At 49.8% G+C, this 15,769-nt stretch overlaps 1 protein-coding gene across 1 annotated transcript in view; it reads left to right on the top strand.

The window, feature by feature from the left end:
* Positions 1-15,769, top strand: part of GPSM1 (G protein signaling modulator 1) — a 68,792-nt gene that overhangs the window by 13,303 nt on the left and 39,720 nt on the right. Inside the window, exons 2-8 of the mRNA XM_030461459.1 lie at positions 8,257-8,478; positions 8,941-9,076; positions 9,264-9,406; positions 10,861-10,984; positions 12,028-12,143; positions 12,342-12,497; positions 14,167-14,275. Coding sequence (XP_030317319.1) covers positions 8,257-8,478; positions 8,941-9,076; positions 9,264-9,406; positions 10,861-10,984; positions 12,028-12,143; positions 12,342-12,497; positions 14,167-14,275 — 1,006 coding nt within the window. The remainder of the gene's footprint in view (positions 1-8,256; positions 8,479-8,940; positions 9,077-9,263; positions 9,407-10,860; positions 10,985-12,027; positions 12,144-12,341; positions 12,498-14,166; positions 14,276-15,769) is intronic.

The following is a 15,769-nucleotide window of genomic DNA, read 5'->3' as shown; positions in this document are numbered from 1 at the left end:
ACTTTCAAACTGGTATCTTCTTAATCTTAATTTCCTCTGACCCTGGGAAGTATTTGCATCTTATAATTAAAGGGCTTTGAAACGGGGCACCAAGTGGAACTGTTAACCAGGCTGAGGTGAAATTCACATTTGCACCTTAATCCCACCTGAGCTTTCTCAAATGCTGCAAGTTAATTACATCCTACCTTGATCCTTTGATATTTGAGCAGTTTTGGAGCACAGAGGCTTAAATTTTGCTCATTGCCTGTTAGAGCTTTCACTCCTGATACAGAAAGATTTCATCCTGTTCTCTCCTTGCAGTGGGTTAAGATGTGTTTGTGGGAAAGATGTGGTACATGGACTGAAGTTAATTATTTACATTACCAAGATAATTATTATAAATTATTGAGAGCCCACTTTTTCCAAGTGTAGCACAGGTTTCTAGAGGTGATGAGGATCTGAAGCTCCTGGGGGTGAGAGCATCTCTTTGGGCATGGTTAGATCTTCAGTGATTTTTTTGGCTTTTTTTTTTTTTTTTTTTTTTGGCCTTGTGTTAACCTAGTGGCTTGAACTGTGTGAGCATCCCTGCCTGGGTGGAAAATGCTGGCACTTCCAAGGGGGAGCCTGGCAGAGGCTCCTCTGTCCTGTTCCCTCGTCTAGAGCTGACCTGCTGGGGGGAAGCCTTGCTGTATCTTGGCTTCATTTTTGCCAAACAAATCTAGAGCTGCCCTTGCACCTTTGCAAAATCTTTTGTGTTCCTAAGGCTGAAAACCTTCTCCACGTACCAGCTCAGCATCACCAGTGGCTTCACAACATTCTGCTCAGCCAGGAAATGGCTCCCCTCTGCCATCAGCTCGGATGGATCCCAGGGGTCAGAGCCACCCAGGCCATCGTTCTGCGTGGCCCTTGGTGGGATGGGGAGCTGTGTGGAGCCAGAGGGGAGGGAGCAGGGGGGTGCAGGGGGACTTTTGCTTTCAGGCAGGCAATGGGGAGGTTGGCCAGGAATTCCTGACAATCGGGCAGCTTCTTGGAGCCGTTGTGAATAGAAATGGGGTCTTGGTCAGCTCTGCTAATAAGAGGGTAAATGCAACTAAATACAGCTGTCCTCCTCACTGTCCTTTTTGGTATTTATTAGCAAATATGCAGTGGAATTGAATCCCTTGTAAGTACTCTGCAGCTAATGGTAGATAGCAATTAACTGAAATGACTACTGTGGGGCACTGATGGACCATCAGGGAGTGGAAGAGGAAATCTGGAGCCAGCACACAGACCCAGCAGCTTCCAGGGCTCCCTGTGGTTTTCCCCTCTGGATTCTCTGTTTCATGCCCTTATCAAAAGGCTCCAATGGGAACTGCTGCATCCTGGCACTCCCTGGGGCTCCAGCTTGAACAAACACTTCTCAGGCAGTGCTTGTGTTTGTGTGTCTGTGTATGTGTATATAAAAATATATTATTTTATTCTTTTCAGTTTGGGGGTTATTGAAAGGACTCACTGCAACACTACTACCACTCAAAGTGTGGGGGGTGGAAACTCTGTGCTGGTGCCTCTGCAGCATCTCTGTGGAGGTGCTCATGTGCCTCAGGAGATGGGAAATAAACTGACGCAGAGGCTTGGAACTGATCCAGAAGCTGGGAAGGAGTGGGTGCAGCATTCATTGTTTCATCTTTGGCCTTTTCTTTCCAAACAAAAGAGTTCTTGATTTCTTTGCCTCACTAAGAAGGTGACATGAGGGTCAAAGTGCTCTGGAGGTTCTGCCCTCCATGGGCTGCAGGGAAACCTGCTTCCAGATGTTGCTTTCAAACTACCAAAGTAGTTTGAGTCGAGCTAATTTCATGTATAGCTCAATTTGTTGTCATCCTTTCCTGCCAGACTGGGCTTGCTGTGATGCCTTGCAGGGAACCTGTTTGTCAGGAGGGGATTAGAGCCAGGGGGCCATGCTGGCAGGGTGGAGGGGCTGTGCTGGCTCTGTTGTGCAAGGACTGGTGTTGGGAGTGAGAATTTCAGTAGTGCCCTCCTTGAAAACCAGCAGAGTGCTGCTGGGTGTGTTGGGATGGAGGCAGGAGCAGTGCTGGGGAGGATGAGTGGTGACTGGGAGGAACAGAGGGATTGACGGGGCTGGGGTTGTGGCAGGGTGATGATAGTGGATGGTATGAAGTTGCAGGCAGGTGTACTTAGGAGCTGGTTATAAGGATTTCATCCCAGAGATGGAAACTCATCCTTTGGGAGCAAGTGGGAGAGGTTCAGCTGTGTCTGTGCTGCTGATGTGAGCCCTCAGCCTGGGGTCAGCAAAATCTTCCTTGGTGGGGAGTGAGGAACATGAGTGCCCCAGGCAGGGAAGGGCAGACCAAGGCTAAACAGGTACAAATTCCCCATGGATCAATCCTGGCTCTGCCTCAGCAGGGTCTGGGGGAGCTTTTCCCTCATGTAGGGAAGCCCAGAAATAGAATCAGAGCCTTTGAGACCAGCATGGGCTTTGGCACAGGAGAAGCCTGAGCTGTGTCCCCCAGGCAGGGGAGGGGAAGGGTCCCTGGGGCTGCTTGGTGGCTCAGTCGGTGGCTGCTGCCTGTGAACAGGAGCTGTGCAAAGGCTGGGAAAGGAAATGAGTGAGGGGGAGTAATTCTCAGCTTGATTACTTTCTTTAAGATGTGCTGCCACCCAATTATTTAAATACATATTTAGTTAAGGCAGTGAATGTGCATTTACACTCAGCACCTGATAAACTCGATCCTTTTTGACTGGGAAAAAATGGGTAATTGCCCCTGTCATCAGTGCTCTGAAATTACATATATTCTTGTTTAAAATTTAATCAGGTTGGCAAGTAAGATGCCAGAATCTGTTGCTTTGTTAATTCATATCAGTAAATACACTAAGTGTGTGCTTTACAACTGATGGTGGTCTTGGTGTTGTTTTTTTTCCTTCCTTCCTCCCCTTCTGTCTAAAAGCTTGGGGTTTATTCCTGACTGTAGAACTCCAGCAGCTCTGCTGGGGAATGAGTTTTGCAATTGCCCAGTTAATGGGTCAAATACCCATATATATATATGTGTGTATATATATATTTATTTTTTTTAAGGCAGTTTCACCTTGTAGGCAGGAAGAGGTTCCCTTGCCCTGTGAGAATTCCAGTATTTTAGGGAGCAGAAAACTGTTTCCTAGCTCTGTCTTGTGACATGATTTTCTGCATAGCTTGATGGCTTTGTTGTCAGCAGGGTAAGTGGTGTGTGCAGGACAGTCCCAACAAGGCAGCAGTGCTGGTGACATCCTCATGGCTCCCAGGGCCCTGGCTGCCTGCTCTGGAGCTTCAAAGCATCTCATGTGTGACAGTCCTTCCATTTTGCCTTTTGTAAAGAACATTTTTGCTCTAAAGGCAAGGCAGCCAAAAGGCAAGCTGTGATCCAGAGCATCATTAGCTGCTAACTGACAGTGATGGATGACCCTGAGAAATCTTGCTAATATCTGTTCTTCCTGTTCTTCTCAGGTTTTACTGCCTTCAGCTCAGTTATCCTCTCCAGAAGTTAAGGGGAAGGAGGGTGGCCCAGCCCCCTGTGTTGGGTTAGGAAGAGGCTTCCTCATCCCTGTCACTGCACAGTAGAAGGTCCCCTTTTTCTGTCTCATAGGAGCCTCAGAAGCAATATCCATTCCTGGGCTTGGAATTTGCAGCTGTCACATTGATGGGGACTGAGTGATCTGCCAGCATCCTGCCACTCACTCCTTCCTCTGGCAGAATGCTGTGCAGATTGCACAACTCATTTGTGGCCAAACATCGGGTTTATATTTGTCCTCCTACTGCTTTGGAAGAAAATGTTCTTTTTGTTGTCATTTCTTCAAGACACACGTTGCCCTTTCTGGAAGTACCTTTTGCCAAATGATCTCAAAGCACTCTGGGAGCCTCCTCCAGTGCTGTGGTATGGATGTGCACCTGACCCAAGGCATGCAGCAGCTGTGCTGCTGATGTGAGCCCCCAGCCTGGGGTCAGCAAAGGCTTCCTTGATGAGGAGTGAGGACCCTGCCTGGAACATGAGTGCCCCAGGCAGGGAAGGGCAGACCAAGGCTGAACAGGTACAAATTCCCCATGGATCAATCCTGGCTCTGCCTCAGCAGGATTTATTCTGCTTTATAATCGCTTAATGCTCCAGTTGGGAACTGATGCTGGGACTTCTTGCTGTGCACATCAGCACTGTTCTCATGTTTAGGGTACATCTGGTATCTTCAAAACTTTATTCTTACCTGGCCAGACTTGCCATGGTTTTTGTCTCCATGCATTTAGAAGGAAAGTCTGCTAAAAGTGAGGTGGTCTTGGTTTGGTCTGGGACTTGAGCACTGGGATGGCTCTCAGACCTTCCTGCCTGCCTGCAGTGGGCCTGGAACCTGGAATGGGACTTTTGCCAGGACTTGGAAATCCTGCCTACCTGGAGGAACACACAGGTCTGGAAGAATGGTTTAGGGCATGGCTTGGGAATGGGGATGCCCTGAGTGAGCACCCCCCAAGCCCTCAGTGTCTTTGCTCAGTCCCAGGCAGGGACTTGCCCTGCAGGGAGCTGAAAGGGTGAGTGCTGGGGGCATTGCAGTAACAAGCTTTAGCATCTTAGCTGGGCAAGCCAGAAAAGCAGCTCATGGTCTGCAGTCTCTTTTCTAAACAGCACCAGATGGCCAAGCCCAGCACTTCCAGCTTGTCAGCAGTCAATTGCTGGCTCAAGAGGGACTGAATCTTCTTTGCTGGTATTAAGACATGAATAGTAGGTGCTTGCTGTGGTCACACAGGCCCAGGAGTGTTGCCTGTGTGTCAGCAGAGGAGAAAATACCTGGAGGTGGGGGGTAGAGGGCTGCGTCTTCTCAGGTGGGGGTGTTTTGGAGCCCATTTAGATGGGCAGGAATTTGCCCTGTGGGATCTGCCTTCTGCTTTTCCCCAGTCCAAGAGCTGCTCAGGTCGTTTTTCTGAACTTTCAAAGCTTTCTGAGTGGCAGATGGATGAGACCTCTTTGGAGCCTGTCCAACTGTGTGCTTCTGCCCAGAGATGACCCTCTTTTGGAGGAACCCTGAGGTGCTTACCTGACAAGATGATCATAGCAACAGGAGTCATTCTGCTCTTGGAGTGAAGAGGCACCAAGAGGAGGAGCCGGTGCAACCCCAGAGAAGCAGTGCTTTGGGAAGAGACCAGTTCAGAAAGGAAAGAGCCATTTGCCTTTGATTTTTGGCCATTTCACTGACTCTTCTAGGGTCCTTTTTCTTCTTTAGACAGTGCTGAAAATATGTGAAGGAACCAAGATGCCCTCTTGTTTCTGGTTTTCAGCTGTGAACTTGCCTTTCTGGTACCTGAAACCAGCAGTGGATGAAGGATGTTGTATTTCTTAGAGGAAAGAGGAGGTTAATTTCTCCAGGTAACAAAAGGCAGCATATAGAGAGAAAAGTGTCCCAGATAGAGTTCAAGATTCCAGCATCTCACTGGCAATCCTGCCCAAGCAGATGGAATGAGAACTGTAGAGTGATTGAGAACTGGAGAGCCGTGCATGTTGTATGGACATGAAGATGCCCTCAGCATCTTCCAAACCCTGGATCACACCAATGAACTTAACAGAAAGACCTCTCTGCAAAATTGTCCCAAGCAGACCTCAGCCCCGCTGCTTCCTTCTGCCAGTCAGCTTGGAGCTCTGGCTCTATGTTCAGAAAATGAGGAACCTGCAGAAGAAGAGGCAGGGGAAGGCTCAGAGGTGCTGTAGGAGAACCTGGGGCTTGAGTCTTCATTCACTGCTTTTCCTTTGCCAGTCAGTCAAGGAGGTTCAGGTTGGCTCAGTCAAAGAGCAGATTTTCTGCCTAAATCACCCTTCTGGTCTCTTTTGGAGAGCTGAGCTTGGGGTTTTTTGTTTTGGTTTTTTTGGTTTGTTGTTTTTTTTTTTTTAACTGTTGTACATGTGTAGTGTTTCAGTGGGCTTCACTCTGTTGCCCTTCAGTTGGTCTGATCCTGAGTCTCCTGGTCTGATCCTTGGCACTGATCCTGAGTGCTCTGCAGTGCCTGAACTGCAGCCTGCAGTGCCTGAACTTCATGCAAAGTTGCTTCCTAGAACTTGCTCTGGCTGTGGGAAGGGCAGGTGGGTTTTAGAAGTGGGTTGTGTTTCTGTTAATAATTGCTCTTGACTCCTGTCCCTTGCCATGGCAGCACAGGCTTGGCAGAGTGGGATGCAGAGAAAAAGCCTCCTCTCTTGCTTAGGTCCCAAATTGGGCAGTGATGTTAATTAAATAAGTCAGATACTCAGCAGAGCAGCCTGTTCAAGGACAAAGATTTTAATTAAAGGCTGTGTGCACTGGGAGGTCCCATCACTGCCCTGTGCCTGAACAGTTACCATGGGAACACCAGGAAAGCACCGAAAGTGTGAGTGTGTGCAGGTGTGTGAGTCCATGGGAATGCAGCTCCTGGTCCACATTTAACTCCTGGTTGTGTTTCCACTGGCAAAGGTGGCCTGGGCAAGCTGCCACCCCTGGAGTGTGTAGTTGTAGGGTTTTCTGTGTTGTGGGGATGGAAACCTCACTTCAAGCTCTTCACATCACCTGCTGCAAAATCAAACTGCTCCAGAAGGTGTCGGAGGGGCTGCTGCTGTCACAGCACATGATGATGGGAAAGTTGTCCTCATGGTCTGGGTACCACAGCCAAGGTTTCTGCAAGCTCTCATCTGAGGACAGAATAAAAAACCCCTTTGGGCTTGTCTTTTTGCCTCCCTCTGGACAAGTGAGGTATGGTTTCTCTGAGCAGATGTCCAGCTTTGACCTCAAGAGTTTTGTCTTTTTAAAAATACATTAAGCGGAAATAATAATAATTTTTTAAAAAGGCAAAAAGACCAAAGAAAAATGTCTGAATGAAGGAGCAGGACCGTGCTGTGTCCATCTGTGTTGTGAAGAGGCAGAGTGCAGCAGGCAAGGTGGTTCCAAATTTAAGCTTTCAAATGTGTGCTCTTTGGGTGCTCGTGTCCTGACAGGGGCAGCTGTAACTTAGAGAGGACTTGGGGAGCACTCTGTGTGCTCATTGCCTTTCTCTTGAAGCAGTCATAGAATCATAGAATCCTAGAATGGGCTGGGTTGGAAGGGAGCTCAGAGCTCATCAAGTCCAACCCTTGATCCACTCCCCCCGTGGTTCCCAGCCCATGGCACTCAGTGCCACATCCAGGCTCTTTGGAAAGATCTCCAGACACGGAGAATCCACTACTTCCCTGGGCAGCCCATTCCAAGGGCTGATCACCCTCTCCAGAAAGAAATTCTTTCTCATCTCCAACCTAAACCTCCCCTGGCACAACTTGAGACCCTGCCCTCTTGTCTTGCTGAGAGTTGCCTGGGAAAAGAGCCCAACCCCCCCCTGGCTCCAACCTCCTTTCAGGGAGTTGCAGAGAGTGATGAGGTCTCCCCTGAGCCTCCTCTTCTCCAGGCTGAACAGCCCCAGCTCCCTCAGCCTCTCCTCATAGGATCTGTGCTCAAATCCCTTCACCAGCCTGGTTGCCCTCCTTTGGAACTGCTCCAGCACCTCGATATCCTTCCTAAATCTTGCTAGTCTGGCTCACGAAGTGTTTGCACTGACAGCACTGCATCTGCCAGAGGTGCTGAAACTCCCTGGGGAGGGCAGCTGGCCCAGGGGCTGATGTGCAGAGTGCCTGTGGAAAAAGTGACAGCAGGAGAGTTAATGAAAAGCAGACACTGAGCTCTGGAACCTGCTCAGCCAAGATATTCGGCACAGGCCAGGTTTTTCTCTGGTATCCAGTAAAAATATGTTACAATTTGGCTGCCCTCTCTCTTACCCTGGGGAAAGTGGCACAGGAATAGTCTGGGTACGTGGCTGCTGTGCTCTGCTCTACCTGGAGGAAAATCAGGTGCTGTGTGACATTTGTGATGGGTGTGTGTGTCCTGGCAGCCAGGAACCCTGGGATTCCTGTCTGGATTCCCACTGGGAAGTCAGGGACTGCCTTTGGCCACTGGTAGACACCAATATGCAAATCTGGAAGTTCCTGTGCCTCATCCCTAAGAGGCTGAGTGCCCACCATGTCCACTGAAAGCTGGTGTCCCCCCTGCAGAGATGTGCCAGCTGCATGTCCCTGAGTCACTGCCCAAACAGGGTTTGCCCTGGAGCTGCATGCAGAGAGCAGCACGCATGCTGTAGGGTGGCTCCTGGGGGCTCTGGGGGCTTTTTATCTGGTGCAGTGAGTGATGGAAGGTGTAGGAAGGAAACCTTCAACCCATGGCACAGCAGCCTGGGTGCACAGAGCCCAACTACTCTGGAAATAATGCTCTTGCTTTTGGCAGGATGGAGGCATCCTGCCTGGAACTGGCCCTGGAAGGAGAGCGTCTGTGCAAGGCTGGGGACTTCAAAGCTGGGGCAGCCTTCTTTGAAGCAGCAGTGCAGGTGGGGACAGAGGACCTGAAGACTCTCAGTGCCATCTACAGCCAGCTGGGCAATGCCTATTTCTACCTAAAGGAGTACTCCAAGGCCCTGGAGTACCATAAGCACGACCTTACCCTGGCCAGGTAAGCATGTCTGCCTTGTCCTAATCATCCTCACCTGGGAAGGCAAGTTCTGTAGGGTCTGATTCCAGCAACCTCAGGGAATAGGCCCCAGAAATAAGCACCCAAGGACATGGGCTGACTATTGTGTGGAGAGTTCTGGAGGCAATGAGAATGTGGCAGCCACCTTCAGAGCAGGGAGGTGGAGAAAGGGATGTGAGGAGGGCACTCACAGAGTGCAGAGCAGTGTCCAGGTGTCCTGTCCCCAGATACTTGGGAGCACACCTGAAGTCATTAGAGCAGCTCACCTGAACAAGGAAAATCTGGCTTCAAAGTTGAGAGAACCTCTGTGAAGCCCTTCAGGCAGGTGTGAGTGCTGTGGGCACCATGCAGTGCTTGCTGCAGCTCAACTTCTGCCTCCAGCAGCTGGGAATAAAATCTCTGGGCTCTTTAAACCTCTGTTGGTTTCTCTGCTCATCTCTGTAGAACCATTGGGGACCGCATTGGAGAAGCCAAGGCAAGTGGCAACCTTGGAAATACATTGAAGATACTTGGGCAGTTTGATGAAGCTGTTGTTTGTTGCCAGAGACATTTGGACATTTCTCAGGAGCAGGGAGACAAGGTAATTGGTTCATGGCATCTACCAGGAAATATTTTGGAGCTTAAAAAACATTCTGTCTTCAGGTCAGTAACTGTGATCTGGTGAAGGAGAAGGCAGGTTGGAAGGAGATGGAGTTTAAAGCTTTCCCTCTGGCTGCATCACAGGTCCAGTGCTGACAGTAACAGCTCCCTGTTCTTCCTCCCTTTAGGTAGGTGAAGCCAGAGCACTCTATAATATAGGAAATGTTTACCATGCAAAGGGAAAGCACTTATCTTGGAACATGGTCCAAGACCCAGGCTGCCTGCCTCAAGAAGTCAAGGAAACATTGCAAAAAGCTTCTGAATATTATGAGTAAGTATTCAAGCTTAGCCAATGCTTTCTCCTGCAGGGCACAGCGATGGTCAGGCATCAGTGATTGTTCAAATGCACACAGCTTACCCTGCTCAGATCATAATCTGTGTTTGTGGTGTCCCTGTACTGCTTTCAGGGGCTGCAGGTTAGCAGAGCTCTGATAGCTGTCAGGTTAATGAGGGCAAGACAACAATTTTTACTGAGTCCTGTTGGAAGCATTTCTCATAGGGGATATTTGTTTCCTGGGCTACTGAGGATATGAGAGCTCTGGAAGATGTTTGTTGCAAAGCATGAGAGTGCATTGTTGAAAATCAGGCCACTGCATGAGATTTTGCATGTTGTAATGAGTTAGCAATGTTCCTCTGAGATGCCAAGTTATCATGGCTAATTAATCCCAAAGAAGGTGAGAGAGGGACTGCAAGCTTTTATCAAATTAGAGCTCAAATTCATCCTGGCACTGCCTTGGTGAAAATTAATGACGTTTGGTCTGTGATCATGCAATTAAGTTCAAAAGTCTGCTCCTTCTCAGAGCTGTTGGGAAGCTGAACTCTTGGATCCTGTAGCCCCTGCTGCTCCCTGCTGGCCCTGCTGAGAACGGGGCCCTGCTCTTCATTGCTGGGGCCAAGAACAGAGAATCCCCTTCACTCAGGGGAAGAGGCTTTCACTTAAAGTCCTGGTTGCCTTTCTTGGGACTCTGTAGTTTATCTTTCTAACATCCTTCCCTTTCCTAAATAGTTTGAGGTCACTCTGCTGTCCCACGCAGGAAGGTTGTTACCAGATGGTTTTTCTCCTTGTACTTCAGGGTTTTGCTTCACTAGTGCTGGTTTTTTTTAAGCAGCCTTTTTAAATGAGGAGAGTGAAAAATCTTTTATCTGCCTTGTCACATCTGAGGATGTGATAGTGCCTATTTATAACTCAGCACCTTTTTCCCAAAGAATGGTGCATGTAACATAGCCAGTGGGTAAATTTGTGCCAGGCAGGAAGCTCCATGCTTCCCTGTGTCTGCTGGATGTGTGACAGGGGAGAAAACCAAGCTCTGAGGGCAGAGCCCTGGCATGGGACTGGATCTTGCCCCTCTCCCCAGCTTTGCACCCATCCTTGTGCAGTTTATCTCCTTCCTCCCATGCTCCTGGTTCTTCCCTGTACAGTCAGGTGGCTGTTTCTTATTTAACCTGGGATCTAATGGATGATAGGTGAGCACTTAAGCAGTTCCTGTATGTGGCTGCAGATTGCCTGAGGCCAGGAGAACATTGGGAACTTAAAGCACTGGATCCACACAAAATCCCAGAGCTGGAGCTCCCATGGATCACCAGACTTTGACCTGCCCAGGGCAGGCAGCTAGGGGAGGGGAAATGCTTTGTCCAGAGTTAGCTCTCCTTTCTTTATGGTGCAAGTTTCTTTGCTGTCTCTCTGCTGCAGAGTCTCACCAGAGGTATTGCTCTGGCTTCTTTCAGGAGGAACCTGTCCCTGGTGAAGGAGCTGGGGGACAGAGCTGCACAGGGCCGTGCTTATGGCAACCTTGGCAACACCCAGTACTTGCTGGGCCACTTCAGTGAAGCTATAGCCTTCCACAAGGAGGTAGGAACCCATTGCACCTTTTCCTGGGGACTGGGGCTGCCAGCTGGGGAGCAGCCTTTCCTCTCCCCACAGCCTGGGAAGTACAAGCAAGGGTTTGCCCTAAGCTGTTTTCCTCCTGTGTGTACCTGGGGGTCTGACCCTGCTGTGCCATCTTCCTCCAGTCCCCATCAGCACCCAGGGAGCAGCTTGAGGGGAGGGTGCTGTTGGCTTGGAAACTGAAGGAGATATCTAAGGGCAAATTGCAGCTGAGCCTAGCAAGGCTTTTCTGCTCTTAATTTGTGTCAGTCCAGGTTTTAATAAATGCAAGCCATGAATTTAATTAAGCTGCTGAAAGAGCTGTTGATCAGGAATAGATGCTGCTTGCAGAACATAATAACTTTCTGTAAAGCTTCACAAAGGGATGAGGTGACACAGTCCCTGCCCCAATTCAAATGCAATTCAGCTTCTAGTGCAGAGTATGCATTGGTTTCCTTGCAGTGGAAGGCACTCAGCACAGTGGAAAATCAGCTCTGCCACAGCTCTCCTGATTTTTTTTAAATGCTGGAGGCCAGCAGTGCTTTGGGAGAAGGGGCAGGAAAACTCTGGAGCAGTTGGGACTGTGAGCAGGGTGAAGTATGGGGAGCAGAGGGACACGAGGAGGGATGGAGGTCTGGAGAGCAGATGCAGTGCAGACAATGAGCTGGAGGGCACCGAGGTGCACATTCATCCCGTGTCACAGGACCGTGCAAGGTGACAGCCTTGTTCCTGCTGTCAGCCACATCCCTTCACAGCCTGACCCACAGCTTGCCCTGTGTGTGTACAGCATTTTACACTTCACCTCCAGAGGTGAGCAGTGACCTGGCTGGAGGAGGCTGTGACATTGCTCTCACTTTTCCAAAGGCTCTTCCTGACCCTGAATTGTAAAAGCAGGAGAGCTTGCCCTGCATCCAGCCCTGCCAGGCACCTGCACTGCTGCCTTGCAGGGTGGGAGCTTTGCAAACCCAGAAGTTGATGTCCCAGCTGTGGCAGAGCTGTGTCAGCTCACTGCTCCCTCTCTGCCGCAGCGCCTCGCCATCGCCAAGGAGTTTGGGGACAAAGCAGCTGAACGCAGAGCATACAGCAACCTGGGCAATGCACACATCTTCCTGGGGAGGTTTGACATCTCTGCTGAGTACTACAAGTAAGTGCCAGACTGGGGCTGATGTCCCCTGGAAATCCTGACCTGTTGTGGTCAAGTCATAAACTCCAGGGGCGAGCACTGCAGCCACCTCTGAGCCTGCAGGGTGGGACAGGGCATGCCAAAGTGGTGACTTTCCTGTCACCTTACAGACGTGCCCTGCAGTGACCAGGTCTCTTCATGTCCACCTGTTCCCTGCAGGAAAACACTCCAGGTCTCCAGGCAACTCAAAGATCAAGCAGTAGAAGCCCAGGCTTGCTACAGCCTAGGAAACACCTACACACTGCTTCAAGACTATGAAAAAGCAATTGAGTACCACCTAAAACACCTGGTGATAGCTCAGGAGCTGGGAGACAGGTAAGGGACTGCCTCAGGAATTGGCATTTCTGATTTTTCTGCTCTGGTGTGTTCAAAGCACTTACCCTTCCCTGCTGCTTTGCTGTTCTTTACTGCTGGGACTAAACAGCAGTGGCCTATGTTCTTGAAAGTCTTGAAAAATGTCTCAGAACCCAGACCTTAATCCAATCATCTGTCAAAAACATAACATGATTGACACCTTCATCATGGCATTCAAACGTGGAGTTTATTGTGTCCTTAAAGCTATGACTGCGTGGGCTGAGTGAGGTTTCTAATAAGTACTTCAAGAAAATGCATTGTATTGAGCACTTTGCAATGAACTCTGTTGTTTGATCCCAGAAAGACCCCTCTACAACTTCCTCAAGCTGCAAAAAATTTTATTTTCTTTAAGCTGTGCAGGTAGGACATATACACACATGCCACTACTTGTCCTGTTGCTCTGAGATGATGCTAGAAACTTCCATGGGATAAACAAATGTGGTGCTCCTTTTTCTTTAGGAGGATTGGCTTAATTCTTAATTTTTTTGGTTGTTTAGTTTTTGCTTTGTTTTTTTTAAGATATGCTCTGGATACCCCCTCTGATCCTGGAGCCTTCTTGCAGCTGAAGTGACTTTGCAGCCTCTGTGTGTCACTGCTGATGGCTCCTGGGTGTCCTCCACTAGATGGAGCAGAGACATTAAAATGGGAGCTCTGTGGCTCTTCCCGGGCAGTGTCTGCTCAGAGAAGGTATAATCCCACCCAAGGGTGAATCATGCTGTGGGGGTGCAGGCATTGTGGGCTCCTGCATTGCTGGGAACACACCCTGTGAGCAGAAGGTATTGAACAGGGTGACAAGAAAAATGTTTCAATGCTGATCAACCCGCCCCAACCTCTGAGGAGGGAGTTGCAGTCACGCTGAACCTCCCCCTGCGCCCCCAGGTCCTTTTTTTATCCCATCACCCCCCACATCTGCTCCTTTGCAGAGCTGAGCAGCCTCTGATCAGCAGAAGGTCTCTTCCTGCTTGTGCAAACAGGTGCTGGAACCTGGGGGGCTGGGGGTGAGAGCCTCACATTCACTCTACCTCCTGACAACAAGAACCAGAGAAGAGAAGCAGCAGCAGCACCCTGGGGACCTTGTGGAAATGGGTTCACATTTGCTTGAAGTTTCAGGGGGTTCATGCACCCTGGGTGCCACAGTGCTGGTGTTCAGCAGGACATTGCATGCCTCCAGTGTCCTCTCCTTGCCATGTTCTTGTTAATCTGGCTCTGGGCTGTTGGTGAGCTAAAGGGCTGGATGTTAATGTCCTCCTGGTGCATTGTGCATCTCTGGAGAGGAAAGGTTCTGTGCAAGGTGGTAGTGGGGCAGGAGCTCTGGCTTCTGCTCTCAGCCTGGTACTCACAAATAAAGCTGATCCATTCTGAACCCTTGGCTACACTGCTCAGATTTTTGCCACTGTGGGTGCAGGTCTACTTTGGAGGCTTCTGCTCTCATTCTCTGATCTTACTGGCCTCAACATATGAGTTTAGGATGCAGAGTGCATTTGATTTTCCTTTGCAGAATGTTTCTGTAGGTAAAGGCAGAGCTAGGAGACCTTGTTGTTGATGCTCTAGAGAAGGAGGCCCTGAGAGGGCTGCTGTGCTGCTGGATTTTGCCCAGCATTTCTGTGGTTGACAGTTTCCTGTTCTGCAGGGTGGGAGAAGGAAGAGCCTGCTGGAGTCTTGGAAATGCCTATGTCTCCCTGGGAAGCCATGAACAAGCTTTACACTTTGCAAGGAAACATCTTGAAATCTCACGAGAGGTAAGAGAAGCTGGTTCAGATCAGAGGGAATCAGCCATCCTTGTTGAGAGGAACCTATTGGCATAAAATAAGTTCTATTAATGCAGTTCTTCTCTTGATATAACTGCTCTGGAAAGCCTTTGCCTTTGTGCTGTTTCAATGGTCTCTATAGGAACTGCAGAGGGTGGCTGGAAAATATTTTTTTATGGGAGGCTCCCAGCCTTCCCCTTAATTACAGTTTAGTGCAGCTGCTGTGCAGGGCTCTTCACCAATATTCCTGGGTGAGAAAGGACCTGCAGACTACCTGTGGGTGCTGTGCACCCAGCTGGTGTGTAGGAACTCAGATGTGTGTCCTGTTGGTAAGACCCTTCCTTTCCCTGAGCACAAGGTGGGGAGATTCTGCCTTGGATGGACCTTGCGCTGTGCTCTGGTTGGATTTGCTGGCCAGTGAACAACAAGGAGACAACAAGGTCAGCATCTTCCTGGGGTCTGGGTGCTCTAAACTTGCTGTATCCACACACAGTGTACAGGTGACAAGTTCTGTCACCTCACTGGAGCTGGTGGGGGGCCCAGCCCTGAGGTGGGGACTCCAGCTTTGTCCCAGTGCAATGGGACCCTGGGTGATGCTGGGTGAGCAGAGCCTGAAGCCCCCTCCAGGGGGTCACCCCATGGGGGGGTCACACAAGCAGCTGCTCAGGTTTGGAAACATTCTTGCCCAGCTAGCTGCAGCTTTCCGGCTGCAAAAACGCGGTGCTCTTGGGAAAGCAAGAATGCCATTGTTTGGGCTTTCCAGTGTGCTATCAAGAAACTGGCCATGGCCTCTTGAGTCCTTCCCAGATGAAGAAATGCCCCTGTGGAAGCAGCAGTTGAAATCACCACATGGGAGTGCTTGGTGTGTGTTCTGCTTGTCAGTTAGATTGGCTAAATCATGGGTTGGGGCTGACATACCAGCCTAATGATTTATTTAATTACACCTATCAGATGAGCAAAAGAAATACTGTTCTTCAGTCTTGGGTTTTTCAGGACAAATTAACTTTTCTAGCTTTAGTCAGCCAGGCCCCTGTGTGCAGCCCAGGGCTGAGTACTCAGAGGCAGCTGATGGCTGGGGGAGGTGGTGGCAGGACAGGAGCAGCACTGGTCCTGGGGACTTCTGGGGGTGGAAGGAAAAGCCAAGGGGGTGGGGTGGGGGTTCACTGTGGTGGTCTCATCCTGGGGTGATGGCTGTGATTACCATGGCATGGCAGGAGGGTACTCATGGTAGGTGGCTGTTGAACTCCCTAACGTATTAATTATGGGGCAGTGCAGAGACTGCTTGTGAGGAGGAGCCTGCTTCAGCTTCTAGCAGTCAGTGATTCTGCTGTAAAGCTGTTTTGTTTTAGCCTTGGGAGCCAAGTGTGCCCTTGGGGCAAGCTCCAGCATTTTGCCCAGGAAAGACCTGCTGAAGTTAAACCTCTGTGCACTAAGGTCTTTAGCTCACTTTCCATCACCCCCTTTCCCTTCTACCCTGATGGTGAT

This window comes from Calypte anna, chromosome 17 (genome assembly GCF_003957555.1).
Source record: "Calypte anna isolate BGI_N300 chromosome 17, bCalAnn1_v1.p, whole genome shotgun sequence".
In the NCBI taxonomy this organism is placed as follows: Eukaryota; Metazoa; Chordata; class Aves; order Apodiformes; family Trochilidae; genus Calypte; species Calypte anna.
Note: the sequence above shows the minus strand (reverse complement) of the source record. Positions and strands in the feature narration are given on the sequence as shown.